The sequence below is a fragment of the Erpetoichthys calabaricus genome, chromosome 14 (assembly GCF_900747795.2).
Source record: "Erpetoichthys calabaricus chromosome 14, fErpCal1.3, whole genome shotgun sequence".
NCBI classification, from domain to species: domain Eukaryota; kingdom Metazoa; phylum Chordata; class Cladistia; order Polypteriformes; family Polypteridae; genus Erpetoichthys; species Erpetoichthys calabaricus.
This window is the reverse complement of record NC_041407.2, coordinates 30521770-30542178: the sequence shown is the minus strand read 5'-3', so window position 1 is coordinate 30542178 and position 20409 is coordinate 30521770. Positions and strand designations below refer to the sequence as shown.

The 20409-nt window shown below is 38.5% G+C and overlaps 1 protein-coding gene across 1 annotated transcript in view; it reads right to left on the bottom strand.

Moving 5' to 3' along the window:
- mrpl58 (mitochondrial ribosomal protein L58) overlaps positions 1-19382 on the bottom strand; it is a 98362-nt gene extending 78980 nt beyond the window's left edge. Inside the window, exons 1-2 of the mRNA XM_028791826.2 lie at positions 19124-19382; positions 3969-4005 (exon numbers count right to left, since the gene is read on the bottom strand). Coding sequence (XP_028647659.1) covers positions 3969-4005; positions 19124-19324 — 238 coding nt within the window. The 5' untranslated portion in view covers positions 19325-19382. The remainder of the gene's footprint in view (positions 1-3968; positions 4006-19123) is intronic.
- Positions 19383-20409: the final 1027 nt, after the last annotated feature.

Genomic DNA, 20409 nt, shown 5'->3' with positions numbered 1-20409 from the left:
GATCCTGTCCTGCATTACACCTAAAACAGTTTTTAAACTTGTTCTACTTCTTCTCGACTGTCTCCACACTTAAAATCTTATCCCTGTCTATCCTCCTAAGACTTTGGTGTATCCGATCAAAATTTCCCCCATCAAAGTTAAACTTTTACTCTTTGCATCTGCACTCTTAAAAAACACTGAGAACTGTATTATATTATGGTCACTTGACCCTAGTGGTTTAACCGCCTCTACACCCCCAATTCTATTTTGGTTATTACAAAATACTAAATCCAGACAAGCTTCACCCAGCATTGGTGCTTTAATATACTGTGTTAAAAAACTGTCACTGATTACTTCTAAAAACTCCTGCTCTTGTGCTCCTCCATTTGAAAGGTTATCCCAGTTAATATTAGGATATAATTAAAGTCCCAATGAATACAAAATTACAGTTAAACAAAAAAGATGTGTGTTGATATTAATGTCTGTATTGGGTGGTCAATAACACACAAAATAAAGCCTCTTTCCCCAATGCTTCCAGGGGAGGCACACGTCCTCACTAAGATGGGGCTCATCATCCAACTGAAGAGGACTTGCATTTAAATTATGTATGACATAAACAGCAACTCCACCGCCTTTGCTGTTTTATCTGTCCTTCCTAAAAAATGTGTATCCCTCTATGTTACACTCATCCCCATCTTTGTTATTTAGCCAGGTTTTCATTATTGCTATAATATCATAATTATGCTCTGCTACATACAGCTACAACTCACTTGCCTTATTTTTGATACTTCTAGCATTAAGGGAAGCTATTTTTAATGTGTTACTTCTATATTTAAATGTTGGGTTAGAATTTACATTACTACGCATTTTTACGTCTACACCATTGTTTGTTCCTCTATATATAGTTCTAAACAAGGTGTGTCCTACACTCCCTGCTCCCGGACCCTGTGATTATCAGAGGTGACTGTGTGAAGAGGGTACAGACCTATAAATACCTGGGAGTGCAGCTGGATGATAAACTGGACTGGACTGCCAATACTGATGCTCTGTGCAAGAGAGGACACAGCCGGCTATACTTCCTTAGAAGACTGGCATCCTTCAACATCTGCAATAAGATGCTGCAGATGTTCTATCAGACGGTTGTGGCAAGCGCCCTCTTCTATGCGGTGGTGTGCTAGGGAGGCAGCATAAAGAAGAGGAAAGCCTCACACCTGGACAAACTGGTGAGGAAGGCAGGCTCTATTGTAGGCACAGAGGTGGACAGTCTGACATCTGTGGCAGAGCGACAGGCGCTGAGCAGGCTCCTGTCAATCATGGAGAATCCACTGCATCCACTGAACAGTATCATCTCCAGACAAAAGAGCAGCTTCAGCGACAGACTGCTGTCACTGTCCTGCTCCACTGACAGACTGAGGAGGTTGTTCCTCCCCCACACTATGCAACTCTTCAATTCCACCCTGGGGGGTAAATGGTAACATTATACAATGTTATGGACTGTTATACCTGCCTGCCTCTCACTGTCCACTTTGCACTTTTTAACTTGCACTGTGTTTTTATCACTCTTTAATTAATATTGTTTTTTATCAGTATGCTGCTGCTGGAGTATGTGAATTTCCTCTTGGGGATTAATAAAGTATCTATCTATATGTATCTCTACATACAAACAAGTCATGAGCAATTGGTAATAAGGTCCATATATTTAAAAGCATGGAAATGCTCAGAAATAAGATTATTACTATTTTTTCTCTTGCCAGTGTAGGTTAGTGTTATATATTCTTGTCTTCTGTATATGTTTAAATACAACCAATTCCACGGGGTGATGAACAACAGGAACACTTTATTTAATGAAACTGAACCAACCACAAACGTTATCTTTTTCACACACGTGTCTCTCTATCACTCCTTACATACACACTGTTTGCTCTAAACTCCACATCCCCTTATTTATATTACATACAGTGGTGTGAAAAACTATTTGCCCCCTTCCCGATTTCTTATTCTTTTGCATGTTTTGTCACACAAAATGTTTCTGATCATCAAACACATTTAACCATTAGTCAAATATAACACAAGTAAACACAAAATGCAGTTTGTAAATGGTGGTTTTTATTATTTAGGGAGAAAAAAAAATCCAAACCTACATGGCCCTGTGTGAAAAAGTAATTGCCCCCTGAACCTAATAACTGGTTGGGCCACCCTTAGCAGCAATAACTGCAATCAAGCGTTTGCGATAACTTGCAATGAGTCTTTTACAGCGCTCTGGAGGAATTTTGGCCCACTCATCTTTGCAAAATTGTTGTAATTCAGCTTTATTTGAGGGTTTTCTAGCATGAACCGCCTTTTTAAGATCATGCCATAGCATCTCAATTGGATTCAGGTCAGGACTTTGACTAGGCCACTCCAAAGTCTTCATTTTGTTTTTCTTCAGCCATTCAGAGGTGGATTTGCTGGTGTGTTTTGGGTCATTGTCCTGTTGCAGCACCCAAGATCGCTTCAGCTTGAGTTGACGAACAGATGGCTGGACATTCTCCTTCAGGATTTTTTGGTAGACAGTAGAATTCATGGTTCCATCTATCACAGCAAGCCTTCCAGGTCCTGAAGCAGCAAAACAACCCCAGACCATCACACTACCACCACCATATTTTACTGTTGGTATGATGTTCTTTTTCTGAAATGCTGTGTTCCTTTTACGCCAGATGTAATGGGACATTTGCCTTCCAAAAAGTTCAACTTTTGACTCATCAGTCCACAAGGTATTTTCCCAAAAGTCTTGGCAATCATTGAGATGTTTCTTAGCAAAATTGAGACGAGCCCTAATGTTCTTTTTGCTTAACAGTGGTTTGCGTCTTGGAAATCTGCCATGCAGGCCATTTTTGCCCAGTCTCGTTCTTATGGTGGAGTCGTGAACACTGACCTTAATTGAGGCAAGTGAGGCCTGCAGTTCTTTAGACGTTGTCCTGGGGTCTTTTGTGACCTCTCGGATGAGTCGTCTCTGCGCTCTTGGGGTAATTTTGGTCAGCCGGCCACTCCTGAGAAGGTTCACCACTGTTCCATGTTTTTGCCATTTGTGAATAATGGCTCTCACTGTGGTTCGCTGGAGTCTCAAAGCTTTAGAAATGGCTTTATAACCTTTACCAGACTGATAGATCTCAATTACTTCTGTTCTCATTTGTTCCTGAATTTCTTTGGATCTTGGCATGATGTCTAGCTTTTGAGGTGCTTTTGGTCTACTTCTCTGTGTCAGGCAGCTCCTATTTAAGTGATTTCTTGATTGAAACAGGTGTGGCAGTAATCAGGCCTGGGGGTGGCTATGGAAATTGAACTGAGGTGTGATACACCACAGTTAGGTTATTTTTTAACAAGGGGGCAATTACTTTTTCACACAGGGCCATGTAGGTTTGGATTTTTTTTCTCCCTAAATAATAAAAACCATCATTTAAAAACTGCATTTTGTGTTTACTTGTGTTATATTTCACTAATGGTTAAATGTGTTTGATGATCAGAAAAATTTTGTGTGACAAACATGCAAAAGAATAAGAAATCAGGAAGGGGGCAAATAGTTTTTCACACCACTGTATGCGCACACAACCATGCCCTTTAGCATATAAGAAATAACAGAATACCCCTTGACATTTACAAATCAAGAAGTATACATAACAGTTAGCAAGAAGAACGTCTCAAAATTACAAAAAAAAAAAAAAAAAGAATAGAATGTAGTGTAGACCTTGAGCCAGCTACATAAAATTTCCAACTACAGGTAAGAATGACTGACAGCACACAATAAGCTGAAAAAGCCACTAGTAACAGAATCAAAACCATACCATTTAAGCATGAACTCTGAGGGAACGTTTTTTGCTGTATTATATCAGAAGGAATGAGAAGTGCTACATTGTAAAATTATATGGAAACTAAAATTAAAATGCTACATATAATTTTACCACATCATTAAAACTATTAAAACTGTAAACTGTAATCAATAAAAAACATACCAAGTGGTACATCAACAGCATTTTGTTTTTGTTCATTCTGTAAAACAATGAATAATAAAAACAAATTAGTAAATGTTTAAGCACATTTCTTTAAGAAAAAAACATATGCAAAAAATTTTCAGATTTCTGGCCATCATAGTTTGCAGATAGGTGTTCTTCTCATTATATGAGTCCCCATCCATGGCAAAAATACAGTTTTTGTAGGGGAAAGTGTATTCAGGAAGAAAAATGTAAGTGGACAATTATATTGAGTTTCACATGATTTGCACCACATTAATGTCAAAGAAAGAGCCAATACAGGATGGCATTACTGACATATAGATAATGTTCTACAGGGTAACTACAGATTAATACAATGTGCTGAATGGTAAAATTGTAATAATATGAGACACAATCAGTTATCTTCTACGTATATACTGCAAAGGGGATTTAACTATTTCAAAATGTAGTTTCATTTAGGAAAACAACTTGTTTTAATGTGTTTAACTAACGTACCATATATGCTCACCAATGTTCCCTCTAAGGAGTAGCATATAGTGAGCAAAAAACATTGTTTATGAGCGACATTTTGTTTAAGCCAAAAACTTATGAGCACCAACTCCGACGGTCGGAGTGAGCGATCGTGCGATAAGCACGAGCGACGCCGTCAGAATGAGCGATTGTGCGGGAAGTATGAGCGACACTCTGAATTCATGTGAGCGATTGCTCACGCACTCAGCTTAGAGGGAATATTGATGCTCACGTATAAGTCAGGTCTTGAGGCCAGAAAAATTGATCATAAAATCAGACACTTATTTTTATTTTTTTCATCTTCTTGCCTCCTCCAGTCTCACATCGGTTTCTCGGACACATCAAATTTTGTTCCAGCAGTGCATTTACCAATATCTTTCGCTACTTCAACGACGTTTAATTTAAAACCAGCTTCATATTTTCTTCTGATTGAACGCTCCATCGTAGATAAGGGATGCTCTTACGATAAAGGTGTATGAGGGTGTGACATACAAAAAACACAAATCAGTGCAAACGTTGCTTCGGAATAGTTCGGGTATTACCGTGTGGTCACGTAGGCACAATAGAGAGAGAGAGAGCTTAGGAGCACGTGCTGATACAGCGCATTGTTGCACACACATAGAAAAAAAAGGCAGTGTACTCCATGGTTACTCAAGTATAAACAGTACCCATTCATTCATTTCAGCAAATGAAAAGGGCTGCTCAGCTCAGTCAGTAAAGTATACTCCAGTGGAAAGCTTGAGTATGTTCAGGTACTTGCATAAAATTCAAAGGACTGTATTGGGTGGAAATGAACTTTTTGAGGTTGCACCTGAGTTTCTCACAAGTTTGCATAGAGGAATGAAAAGAAACTTATACCCAAGACCAGAAGTAGGTGTAGGGTTTGGACTATGGAACTCCAATTGAGTGAAAAAAGTTCTTTGGTTATTTTTCTGCCTTAGTCTAATGATGATGTTTCACAACCATGTATGCACCAGTCACATTCTCTTTAAGAATATCTGAAGACTGGCATTTCTCTGATTTTGATACCACTTAACTATTCAACTAAATGGTACCTCTCTTGCTGCATTTGGTGTGATTTTCTGATGAGGAAACTATTATTAAATAATGACCATTCTAGGTAAAATAAGTGATAGCTGTCAACAAGAAAGAAGTTGTCTGACATCAAGTATTTTATGAATGCAACCACAGTAGGCTCAGGCTGATTTTTCAGAATGTCTTCATTTTCACAACCATTGCTGGGGTTGTGCTAGGAAAAAAAAAATTATAAAAGTGTAATTGGTGCACCAGAAACTTGTCCAAAAAGCAATAATGTTTTAAATTAATAAAGTAAAACTTTATCATATTAATGTGTTTGTTCGAAATACATATTTAAGGAGCAGGGGAAAACTAAACCCAATTGCTCCAGAATAGTAGATTCAAATCCAGGCATGTCTAGATTGGACTTTCACATGATTGTTTAACCCCTCCATGTTATAAAGATATGTGTGTTTGGTTGATTGTATACTGTATACTATTTCGTTTCCAGGAGAAAAAAAACTGCTTGATTTCTTCCTTCAGGCCAATGCTGACAGGACGGTCATTAGCCCTAAAAACTCCCAAGATAATATGTCATTCATTTATAATGTATGTAAGTTTTTCTTAGAATTTCATGTTAAACAGGAAAGGTGGCATAAAATAAACTATAAAAAACTGTAAAAACAGTTAAGACCTTAGCTTCAAATGTTAGAGCAGTGTTATTACTTTAATTATTTATTGTATCCATGCTGCTTAGTTTTCTATGATCTTAGAGATTACAAATATGTGGCAGCAAAACTTCAAGTGAAGCAGGAAAGGAGAACTTGTCGATTCCAGGATGATTATTGGAACGGAGCATGGCCTTTCATCTACGCTGTCAACTACAGTCAGCTGCATCAACTCCAACTGGTCTCACAACTCCACCTACAGAGTGCGGAGAAAACCAAAACACCCTGCCGGAGCGGAAGTTAATGATTGCTACACTCAGGGAGGACATAACAGGCTCCTGTCAATCATGGAGAATCCACTGCATCCACTGAACAGTATCATCTCCAGGCAGAGAAGCAGCATCAGCGACAGACTGCTGTCATTGTCCTGCTCCACTGACAGACTGAGGGGATCGTTCCTCCTTCATACTATGCGACTCTTCAATTCCACCTGGGGAGTAAATGGTAACATTATACAATGTTATGAACTGTTATACCTGCCTCTCACTGTCCACTTTGCTCTTTTTAACTTGCACTGTGTTTTTATCACTCTTTAATTAATATTGTTTTTTATCAGTATGCTGCTACTGGAGTATGTGAATTTCCCCTTGGGGATTAATAAAGTATCTATCTATCTATAAATTATATAAAGAGTGATATATAGTAGGATATAAGGGAAATAGGGCGGCACGGTGGCGCAGTGGTAGCGCTGCTGCCTCGCAGTTAGGAGACCTGGGTTTGCTTCCCGGGTCCTCCCTGCGTGGAGTTTGCATGTTCTCCCCATGTCTGCGTGGGATTCCTCCCACAGTCCAAAGACATGCAGGTTACAGTTAGGTCCATAAATATTTGGACAGAGACAACTTTTTTCTAATTTTGGTTCTGTACATTACCACAATGAACTTTAAATGAAACAACTCAGATGCAGTTGAAGTGCACACTTTCAGTGGTGTGAACAAAACGATTGCATAAAAATGTGAGGCAACTAAAGCATTTCAGGGGCTCAAAAGTAATTGGACAAATTTAATAACTGGAAATAAAATATTCATTTCTAATACTCGGTTGAAAACCCTTTGCTGGCAATGACAGCCTGAAGTCTTGAACTCATGGACACCACCAGATGCTGGGTTTCCTCCTTTTTAATGCTCTGCCAGGCCTTTACTGCAGCGGCTTTCAGTTGCTGTTTGTTTGTGAGCCTTTCTGTCTGAAGTTTAGTCTTCAACAAGTGAAATGCATGCTCAATTGGGTTAAGATCAGGTGACTGACTTGGCCATTCAAGAATTTTCCACTTCTTTGCTTTAATAAACTCCTGGGTTGCTTTGGCTGTATGTTTTGGGTCATTGTCCATCTGTATTATGAAACACCGCCCAATCAATTTGACTGCATTTAGCTGGATTTGAGCAGACAGTATGTCTCTGAACACCTCAGAATTCATTCGGCCGCCTCTGTCCTGTGTCACATCATCAATAAACACTAGTGTCCCAGTGCCACTGGCAGCCATGCACGCCCAAGCCATCACACTGCCTCCACTGTGTTTTACAGATGATGTGGTATGCTTTGGATAATGAGCTGTTCCACGCCTTCTCCATACTTTTTTCTTGCCATTATTCTGGTAGAGGTTGATCTTGATTTCATCTGTCCAAAGAATGTTTTTCCAGAACTGTGCTGGCTTTTTTAGATGTTCTTTAGCAAAATCCAATCTAGCCTTTCTATTCTTGAGGCTTATGAGTGGCTTGCACCTTGCAGTGCACCCTCTGTATTTACTTTCATGCAGTCTTCTCTTTATGGTAGACTTGGATATTGATACGCCTACCCCCTGGAGAGTGTTGTTCACTTGGTTGGCTGTTGTGAAGGGGTTTCTCTTCACCATGGAAATGATTCTGCGATCATCCACCACTGTTGTCTTCCGTGGATGTCCAGGTCTTTTTGCATTGCTGAGTTCACCAGTGCTTGCTAGCTTTCTCAGGATGTACCAAACTGTAGATTTTGCCACTCGTAATATTGTAGCAATTTCTCTGATGGGTTTTTTCTGTTTTCGCAGCTTAAGGATGGCTTCTTTCACCTGCATGGAGAGCTCCTTTGACCGCATGTTGTCTGTTCACAGCTTCCACATGCAAGCACCATACCTCAAATTAACTCCAGGCCTTTTATCTGCTTAATTGATAATGACATAACGATGGATTTGCCCACACCTGCCCATGAAATAGCCTTTGAGTCAACTGTCCAATTACTTTTGAGCCCCTGAAATGAAGGGATTGTGTTAAAAAAATGCTTTACTTGCCTCACATTTTTATGCAATCGTTTTGTTCACCCCACTGAATTAAAGCTGAAAGTCTGCACTTCAACTGAATCTGAGTTGTTTCATTTAAAATTCATTGTGTTAATGTACAGAACCAAAATTAGAAAAAAGCTGTCTCAAATATTTATGGACCTAACTGTAGGTGGATTGGCGATTCTACATTGGCCCTAGTGTGTGCTTGGTGTGTGGGTGTGTTTGTGTGTGTCCTGCGGTGGGTTGGCACCCTGCCCGGGATTGGTTCCTGCCTTGTGCCCTGTGTTGGCTGGGATTGACTCCAGAAGACCCCCGTGACCCTGTGTTCGGATTCAGTGGGTTGGAAAATGGATGGATGGATGGATATAAGGGAAATAAAGAAAGAAAGAAAGAAATAAAGGACCTAAACATATCTTTCTCTCCCCCACCTAACATCTACAGTGGCGATAACATCTAATATTGCAAAAATAATTGCAGTTTATAATGGATCATGACTTATCAGACCCATGAACATTTTTAAATTCAAGCCTAAGAGCATATTTATTCTTCTCACCAGTAGTACATCATTGTTACTCAAGAATTGATTATTTCTTCATATTGATGGCTACTCAGTGGAAATGTATAAAATAAATTTAAAATAACGTCACTCCACTATAATTAACAACGTTTATGGAAGGCAGAGACAACAAAATTCTACCTCAAACTTTTCTCACCAAGCATTAATAATCAACTTTGCTAAGAAAAATAAGGAGTTACAATGTGCATCATACAGGCCAATCTCACTCCTCAATAATGACGTTAAGATACTCTCCAAAGTTCTAGCCAGAAGGATTGAGAAAGTGCTTACTTTCTTAATATCAAAAGACCAAACCAGATTTAATAAAGGCAGACACTTTGTTTCTAATGTGATATATTAGAAGCAAAGTTTGTTTGTTTGTTTAATGTAATATAGTCACCCATTCAATCTAACACCCCAGAGATCTTATTTTCTTTGCATGCAGAAATGGCATTTCATGTAGGTGAACTGGACTACCTATTCACTATATTACACAAATTTAGGTTTTGCCCAAACACGTGTATGGATCAAACCACTCTATACTAGTCCAGAAGCCTCAGTTTGTATTAACAACATTATTTCAGAGCACTTCAAACTAGAACATGGTACTCGACAAGGATGTCCCTATCACCATTGCTCTTTGCAAACCCCACTGGGCAACTGGCTGTTTACAGTTGAAATACATCAGAGATAAAGGTGATTTTCAGAAAAGGACTTGAACAGGAAATATCACTATATGCAGAAGATATGGTAAGGTATACATCAGACCCACAAAATTCCGTGCCGACAGTCCTAAAAAGCACTAGCAGATTTTCAAAAGATATTTGGACTCAAAATCAATTTGAATAGAAGTGTGCTTTTTCCAGTGATCTCTTTAGCACACAATATTAGAACGGACACCTTTTTATTTATATTTGCAGGTCAGTTTAAATACCTAAGGGTAAATCTCACAAGTAAACATAAAGAACTTTATCAACAGAATTTTGCTGACTGCATGGAAAAAATTAAATTAGATGTGAACCGACCGTCTACACCAGGGGTAGGCAACGTCGGTCCTGGAGTGCCACAGTATGTGCAGGTTTTTGTTCCAACCCAGTTCCTTAACGAGAACTCAATTATTGCTGATGAAGCACATATTGCTTAAGTGACATTTTAATGCTTCATTTTAGTGGTCTCGCTTGTTAAGGTTCACCAACCTTAATTGCTTATTTCAATCTTAAACTGCTGCATTCAGTGTTTTAATTGCTCCTTATTAGCAATAAGATGTAAAAGACAAAGCAGCCAGCAGTTCTCCAGCTAGCTTTTTTCCAATTACATCTGTGTGTGTTCATCATGCACGGTTTGATTTAATAAAACACTTAATAGAAAAATGTGACAGACTGAAAATGATCTGTTTTAGGCTTCAAATCATTTGGATGATATCCTTGGAAAGGAAAAAAATCTACGATATAAAAGCCTTACATTGCACAGACTAACAAGCCATAAAATTAAATAAGGTCTGAGATTGGCAATGATTGGTTTCTAATTAAGCAATTGGGTTGAATGAAAATCTGTAGCCACTGCGGCTCACCAGGACCGACATTGCCTACCCCTGTTTTACATCTTATTGCTAATAAGGAGCAATTAAAACACTGAATGCCGCAGTTTAAGATTGAAATAAGCAATTAAGGTTGGAGAACCTTAACAAGCAAGACCACTAAAATGAAGCATTAAAATGTCACTTAAGCAATATGTGCTTCATCAGCAATAATTGAGTTCTCGTTAAGGAACTGGGTTGGAACAAAAACCTGCACATACTGTGGCACTCCAGGACCGACGTTGCCTACCCCTGGTCTACACTCCATCTCACATTAACAGGGAGAATGAATATTGTCAAGATGAACATCCTTCCTAAGATTCCTCGTCTATTTCAGAACATCCCAATGCATATAAACACATTGTTCTTTAATAAATTAGACTTAAACTATAATCTAATTTATTTGTAATTTGAAACATCCATGCATCCAAAGGGTGACACTACAACACCCTAAAACAGAAGGGGACATGGCACTAGTTTTCAATTGTATTACTGGGTGGCACAAATAAAGGCCATAAAGACCTGGGGCCTCATGTATAAACGGTGCATACGCACAGAAATGTTGCGTTAGAACGTTTCCACACTCAAATTGCAATGTATAAAACCTAAACTTGGCGTAAAGCATGCACATTTCCACAGTACCTCATACCCTGGCGTAAACAGTTTCACCGCTCGGTTTTGCAGACTGGTGGCACCCAGCGTCAAAGCAGTGCTACTGTTCCTGTGTGGTCATCCTTTCTTTCTTAGATCCACATTCCTGACGCGGCTTTATAAATACACTGAAACTAACTGCATATGTTTATTAGTGTAATGCATCTGATTGTAATTAACCTGCAGCAATATAATGGTCCAGGGAATAGCCATAGTATTCCAAATACCATAACTGCATTAACGTTGTTACTCTCAATGCATCTTCTTCTTCTTTCAGCTGCTCCTGTTAAGGGTTGCCACAGCATATCATATTTTTCCATATTACTCTCACTGCACCACTCGGAGTATTTATATCACTGTATCTGAGTGGGGAATCACAGCAGCATCTAATTGGAAAGAGAATTATCGGTACACAGCATGAAGCAAACGCTGCCTGAGCCACGGCAAAACGTTTCAGAGACTTTCCTGTACGGACTTCGCGGTTTAGAAAAAGTTTCATTCCAAGAACTATAAACGCACTCAATCAGTCCATCAAGTGCTCCTTGTAGAACTGTTTGCACTTATAAGTACAATTACCTCACTGTAAACTTGCACTACAGTTATAATATTGCACAACCTGCGCCACTTTATAAAGCGCGTATTTACATATGATGACAATATCATTTTTAAGATGAAATGCAGCAAAATATGTTGATTATATTATACAGATAAAACTTTAACTTCATTTAAATAATCTGTATTGTTAATAATTAAACATGTGAGGACACGATGCCGCAGCGCTAGCTAGTTCAGGGATTGTTCCTGCATTGTGTTGTATTCTTGATGGTGCTGACGCGACACTGGAAGGATAGACGGATAGAATAATTAAACATGTACCATGAATATATTTCAATGTTCCTTAAAAGTTTTGAAGAATCGGCATTCTAAGCTTACAAATGGCTTAACGTCTATTACAGAGCTGATTGTGTGGTGATTGGGTACTTGGAGAAAGAAAAGTAAGGACAGGAATTGGAGGTTAGTACGTTTGAAAGAGACAGTACTTCTGTAATAAATTATTTCATCAAAGGTCACACATGGTGCAGCAAGCCTCTTGCGTGAGACATGAACAAGCACTGCGCCACCGTGTTCCCAAGTTTAATAACATGCTTTCATTCCTATCATCATGAAAAAGATATTACGTATACATCTCAGTATTTTAATTATTCAGAGTAATATCATGAATGTAATGGATTATGTGTCCTGTCGGAGAAAGAGAAAGCCTGTTTAAGAAGCAGGTAGTGATTCACACACAGAGCACATAGAAGATCAAATACAGAACAAAGCATTTAACGTGCTACTTTAGTTACAATGGGATTTGAGAAACCAGTAACTTAAACGATTTTAAGATGAAGTTTATGATGTTCTACTTTAATGGCAAAATAAAATATGTGATTTAAGTGGAAATTTCAAGATTAAAGTTGACATTTCGTGCTTTTTTCCCCACTGTGTGCCTATTTTTTTTGTCTGTACCCTAATAAGCTTTCATATGACACTCAGACGGTGGGCTACAACTCGCCTTTTCACGGCGACTTTGATATGTGACTTCTTTTTTATTTTGGGCACTGTGCGACTTTGTGAACTTGAGCTTTCGAGTTTCTCCGACACTCTGTCACTTGATCAACTTCCTTTTGTTGATTATACCACTGTTTAAACCAACAAATAGTACGTTTTTCCTTTGCCTCCACTTGATATTCGCTGAAATTCTTATATTTTCCCCCGTGCTTTTCCCATTGTCTTTTCACAGAAGGCTATTTATATTGATTTGCATACGGAAGAACGTCGAAGTTTGCGTATGTACAGATTCCTGCATCTGGATTTTTCTGTGCGTACGCACATTCCCGCCTTTGTGCTTACGCCATGTTATAGTGTGAGTTCTACACACGGCGTTATACATGAGGCCCTTGGACATTGAAACAAATCAATGAATAGATAGATAGATACCTAGAGATACTTTATTAATCCCAAGAGGAAATTAACATACTCCAGCAGCAGCATACTAATAAAAAACAATATTAAATTAAAGAGTGATAAAACACACCTGGTCTGCAATAGAATTAAAATCTTGCAGTACTTCTTTACCGTCCCTGCTCAGGGCCCCAGTAAATACAAATTATTGTCAATTCACTAATAATCGAATTGCCCTTTATTCGCTCAGAATATGGAAACAATGTGCCACCAATGAACTACTTTAAGACAGAGAAGCTTTTAACTGTTGCACCTTTACATGACAAGCACCTTTTTTCACACTCTCAAACATACACAGTATTTAATGTTTGGAAAATACTGAGAGATTTGTACATAGATAAGGTCTTTTGCATCATACAAACAATTAAGCTTCAAATTTAAGTTCTCATCAACACAATTTTTCCACTAATTTCAAATTAAAAACTTTGCTTAATGGAACCTGCCCAATTTTCCTCACCTCTCACCTATTTCTATTCCAGAATAAATACTGATCAATCTTAAAGTCTCAGATAGCATCACTGCAATATATAAAAATATTTTGAAGTCCCTTCCTTTAAAAGATCCCAGGGTACGGTGAAGAAAACACCTTTCACTTAATGTTTCAGAAAGGAGTGAAAGGTAGCCCTGCATAGGATACACTCCAGTCCCATATGCACAAAGCATTCAATCATACAAATTAAAATATTTTAATCAATCAGATTTATCTTGTTAAAATTGTCAAAAAATGTGTCCACGGTAAGACTCAACCTGTGAAAGTTGCTATCTAGCTCCACCCACACTAAGCCACATGTTTTGGGTGTGCATCAAATTAATATAATTTTGGACAAAAATCTCTGAATGCCTATCAGACAGCCTTGGTGTCACGATCACTCCTAACCCACTAAAAGCTGTGTTTGATGTACTCTCAGATGGGCTTAAAGATGAGAAGGCAAACAAACTGTAATTTCCTTTACCTCACTACTAACACATAGACTAGTCTTGCTCAACTGGATGAATCCCACCGCACCTCTTTTAAGTCAGTGGATAATTGATGTTATATACAATTTGAAAGTGGAAAAAAATCTAATTCTCATTGGGAGGATCTGTTGAAAACTTTAAAATATGGCAGGATCAAATCTATACTAATTAATAAAAGGCAAAGCCCTCACTGACTCACTCACTGACTGACTGACTGACTCACTCACTCATCACTAATTCTCCAACTTCCCGTGTAGGTGGAAGGCTGAAATTTGGCAGTCTCATTCCTTACAGCTTACTTACAAAAGTTAGGCAGGTTTCATTTAGAAATTCTACGTGTAATGGTCATAACTTGAACCTGTTTTTTGTCCATATACTCTAATGGAGGAGGCGGAGTCACGTATCGCGTCATCACGCCTCCTACGTAATCACTTGAACTAAAAACAAGGAAGAGATTTACAGCATGAGTCAAACGCGGGAACTAAGGTAAATGACATTAATTTTTGAGTGTCTTTTAATACTGTGTAAGCATACATATTAACACATGTGCAATTAAACGTGTGCATTTACGGGATGATTTCTCAGGCTTAAAAGCTCGCCTTTTATTAAAAAGGTAAATGCTAACTGTTTTCATTCTGAAGGGCACAAACCACGTTGGATTTTGTAATGATAGTTGATTAGTAAGGTCTATTAAGGGATACTTTCAGAATGATTAGTAATGCCTGTGAATGCCAATGCAAGTAGGAGAATGGGCGTGAACTAAAGAACGATTAGTAACTTGTACAGTAAATGTCTCTAAAGTCTGTCTATTAAAAAGTTATTATATCTTTCAATCCTGTGTATTGATTAAACTACGAACCTAACAAGATCACTACATGGTGTCAGAAGTGGCGGATTGGAAGAGGAATCTGAAGAAGAGGTTCAGCTTTTGAATGAGTCGCGTGTCTGTGAGTAACCCGAAAACGTGATCAGAAAGCGCTAAGACGTTCTAGCAAAAGAGAAAAAAAAATATGTTAGGATTACAGCCCCCACCAAATCTCCAGTTAAAGGGAAATGTAGCTGAAAATTAGAAAAGATTTAAACAGAGATTTGAGTTGTATCTTGCTGCGATTGAAGCAGATAGGAAAAGTGAAAAAATGAAAGCGTCTATGCTTCTACATGTAATTGGCGAAAAGGCGCTAGAGGTGTATAACAATTTTCAGTTTGAAAAAGATGGAGACAATATGAAATTGAACAAAATAGTTGAAAAATTCGAAACGTATTGCAACCCAAAGCGCAATGTGACGTTTGAGCGGCACAAGTTTTTTTACATGTTTCCAGAAAAGCAGAGAAACAATAGACCAGTATGTGACGGAGCTGTTCTAAGAAGAAACCGTCAAGACATCAAAGGACCAATAACCTCTAATCAGAACACTAACACCAGCGAAACAAATATTAATGAGAAAACAAGTAAAAATCAGGAAAGAACATCTCAACTGCAAACACAATTAACCAGAATATCAAAATGTCAAGTAAAACCACCAGAACGACTCATTGAGACATGCTGGGGATTAAAGGAACATTTTCAATTAAGAAATGCTGAATTCCTTTAACAGTTGTGCTTTTTATACATAGTTTGAATGCTGGATGTATGCCTGAAATGTTCTGGATAGTTCAGTTGTTTGAAGTGATAAAGAATTAAACGTGTGCATTTACGGAGTGATTTCTCAGGCTTAAAAGCTCGCTTTTTATTAAAAAGGTAAATGCAAACTGTTTTCATTCTGAAGGGCACAAACCACGTTAGATTTCAGCCGTTAAACGCGCAAAAATGTCGGTACACCAGATAGATAAGCGCAACATATTATCAGTTGTATTGTATGCTTACAATTCATATAGAAATGTGTTAATCGTTAACTAATAGTATCGGATGGTGTTTTTCGACTCGCGCCTTTATTTAAATGATTCCATGTCTTGGTGGGTTTGCATAGCTTATTGTCAATATCTTTACACCTCTTTTTAAGACTTATTGACTGAAACGGGCTTTCATGAAAAAACTTAGGGCTTTGCTACAAGATACACCCTCCACAAGTTAAGGAAGTAAAAATAAAAGGTATATATTTCTGTTTTATTTAAACCTTTTAAATTCGTATGCATAGCCCCATTTGGCTGTTTTAGGTTTTTTTTTTTTCTTCAGTAATATTTAATCTCCTTAAAGAAAAAGAACATATCCATTTTACTTTTTTTGTATCTCTGTAGTAAAATTTTAGTGTAAAAGAATAACCAGTATTTAAACCTTTTATGTTACTTTATACATTTATTTTACACAATGTTGAAAAATTAATAAGAAAGCTACATATTTTGGCAGCTGCTGCTTTCATTTTCAATGAAATGAAAAAAGCTCTCCAAGAGAAAACGTCAATAAAGAAGAAACATCTAAAAATCTAAAAATCAGAAACCCTCATTTATAAAAGTTTGCTGCAGATGACTTAACTGAAAATAAATGAATAGTTCCTATGTGTATAATACATATTTATCTATTTTACTTATGCCTTTATTCCACCAACTTACAACATCTGAGGTACAATTTGTTACATTACTTTGGTTTTTTGCAGCACAGGCAGGTGAAATGACTTCCTCAGGGTCACACAGTGGTGTCAGTACCAGGATTTGAACTGAAAAGCTCCGGGTTTGCTGAAATATTACTGAAGAATGAAAAAAAACGAAAACGGGCAAATGGGGCTATGCATACAAATGTCCATCCATCCATTATCCAACCCGCTATATCCTAAATACTAGGGATGCACCGATACCACTTTTTTGGAAAACGGGTATGAGTACGAGTACTTGCATTTCAGTACTCGCCGATACCGAGTACTTGCCGATACCGAGTACTTAATAAAAACATGATTTAAATTTACAGGTAACAGCTTTAGTCATATAATTTAACAAAAAAAACAAGAAACTCTCGTCTATCCACTGGGAGGTTAGGCTAATTAGCGACACGGGGCTAACACTGCTTGTCCAAATATCCGTGGTGAAACTAAACGCAGAGGAGGCTTGCAGTAGGCTGTGGATATGTTTTTTCACGGAGTCGTGTAGTTTAGGCAGCTCCGTGTCAGTCATGTAGCGGCGGCTTGGGATATCATATCTGGGCTCCAGAACATGGAGGAGACGCAGGAATCCCACATTTTCTACCTCCGTGAGTGGCTGGTCACTCAATGCAATGTACTCGATAATTGCCTGTGTTATTTTCACAGCACGTGGATTGTCTCTGGACATTTTCTCTCGTCTTGCAAGAGTTTGCTGCAGCGTGGGTTGTGTTGGTTTAGAAGCGTGGGTAAACTCTTTGTACTTGTTGTCGTGTTGGGATTTTAGGTGCTTGATTAAATTACTTGTGTTAAATGCGCTACCTTTTGAGCCTCCTCTGGACAATTTCGCTGAGCACAATTTGCAGTCCGCCTTTGTTTTGTCGTCTTCATTCACTTTGAAATAGTTCCACACGGCTGACATGTCTCGCCTCACCTTGCCTTCTCCCCGCTCTGAGCTGCAGCCGGGGCCTGGGGGCGGGCACTCGGCGCCTGTGATTAACCCCTTACACGCTGCTCAAACATAGACATTTCTCAGACCGTGGTATCGGTCCCCGGTATCGGGGGACTTTTAACGAGTACGAGTACTTTAGAAAATGTGGTATCGAGGCCAATACCAGATACCCGTTTCGGTATCGGTGCATCCCTACTAAATACATGAGCCAATCCCTGCCAACACAGGGCACAAGGCAGGAAACAAACCCCGGGCAAGGTGCCAGCCCACCGCAGGGCGCACACACCCACACACACGGGACAATTTAGAATCGCCAATGCACCTAACCTGCATGTCTTTGGACTGTGGGAGGAAACCGGAGTACCCTGAGGAAACCCAGACAGACACGGTGAGAACATTCAAACTCCACGCAGGGAAGTGAACCCGGGTCTCCTAACTGGCACCTTTCACTGCACCACCATACTGCCCGCATACAAACTTAAAAGCTTTAAATAAAACAGAAATATATACCTTTATTTTTACTTCCTTAACTTGTGGAGGGTGTATCCTGTAGCAAAGCCCTAAGTTTTTTCATGAAAGCCCCTTTCAGTCAATAAGAATTAAAAACAGGTGTAAAGCTAAACTTGCAGCACCGCTATTCAATTACACTTGCCTAACGCCTCTCCTAAGGGGACATACTGTGGGATCTGGGCATCCGTCAAAGCACCAATCACAGGCCCGATTAGAAAGCGGGAAGCTGTGATTTGTCGTCTCCCTCCCATGTAACAATCACAGCCCGTGTTACAACGCACTATGTATGTATGTATATGTGTGTGTTTATGTATGTGTGTATATGTATCTGTATATATATATGTTGATATGTGTGTATATATATATATGTATATATATGTGGATGTGTATATGTATGTAGATATGTGTATATGTAGATATGTATATATATGTTTACATAACCTTTTTAACACACTACTTCTCCGCTGCGAAGCGCGGGCATTTTGCTAGTTAATAATATTTTAGAATAAGCTTCTATATCAGGGAAAAGAATACTCTTTCTTCCTGCTGCTTTTAAAGATTTGCTCTGGTTGCTGGCTCTCCTCTCTTTCTCTTGGGTAGGGGTTTAGTTTTAGTTTGTTAAGTCTGACTTGATTGTATGGAATGTTATTTGCTTCAAATTAAAATCAATCAAAAAAAAAAAAAAAAAAAATATATATATATATATATATATATATATATATATACAGCAATATTTATTTATTACCATTAATACACTGAAAACGATGTTACCAAATTATCAAAATAACCTTACAAAGTACAGTACTTTAATAACAAGTATTTATCATTAATAACTAGTAATTATCATTATAAAGAAACTAAAGACGATGTAAAAGTTACCCCAGAAGTCTTTCTTCTTATGTCACAGAAAGACATAACAGAATAAATCTTCTTAAAGACGTAATTGCTTCGACAGTTCGGCACAAGGCGCTCATCATAATTTCCAGTTATACTGGAGAGAGTAGGTGAATGGATTCTTGAAACAAAAAATGAAAGTGAGCTCAAAGAAATACCGGGTGCTCTTAGCAGCACTCGCATCATTCATGTACCGACGTATTAATCGCCTACTTCCTCGAACACTTGTTTACAATGCGAACGATCTGTTTTACGTATGCGTGAACAATTTACGGCGTGTGTGATGTCATTGTCACAGTCACTACTCGATCACATGTTGCTACCAGGCCGGCCGTTTCCGTTCGCACAATGACTGCCCGAACCACCACGCATACGCACGCATGCGCATAACTTTATTTGCTGTGCGCGCCGTAGACATATATAGATAGACGCCGCATTCACCGTGTTGCCCAGTCGACACGATACGTCAGCGCGTCCGCCCTATTGCGAGTGGCGGAAGTGCTATTTAAACTAATACAGGTAAACGTGGAAACCGGGTTTTCTGATGAAAAAACAATAACTTTTAAAACAGTATCGTTTACATACAACAGATTTTGGCGAATCGTTTAAATGCAATTATTTATATCAATTTATACACTAATAATGACAATTATTAAATAATAATAATTATTATTATCAAATAATTCATCCCATATAAGTAACATTTCTCGGACTGCCTTCTTCCATCTCCGAAACATTTCTAGACTTTGTCCTGTTCTTATGCAACACAGTACTGAAGTATTGATTAATGCCCGAGTCACCTCACGTATAGATTACTGTAATGCTATTCTATCTGGCATCCCACAAAAACTTATCCATCGCTTACAACGTCTTCAAAATTCTGCTGCCAGTTTAATAACCTGCTGTTCTAAATCCACTGAACATATTACACCTATTCTCACTCAACTTCACTGGCTCCCTGATAACTACAGAATACAATACACAATACTGCTCTTAACATTTAAAGCTCTCCACAACCTCACTGATCTCCTACAGACTTACACTCCTCTCGCTCACTCAGATCCTCATCTGCAGCTCTGCTTTCTGTACCGTACATCAAACTCTGTGCTATGGGAGCTCGCGCGTCTCTCATTGTGCTCCTCAACTCTGGAATTCTCTTACCTCTCATATATCAGCTCGATTCAATAACACATTTTAAAACTACCCTTAAAACTTATTTTTTCAAACTGGCATACCAATTGTGAATTTTGCGCTGTTACTGCCAGTTATCT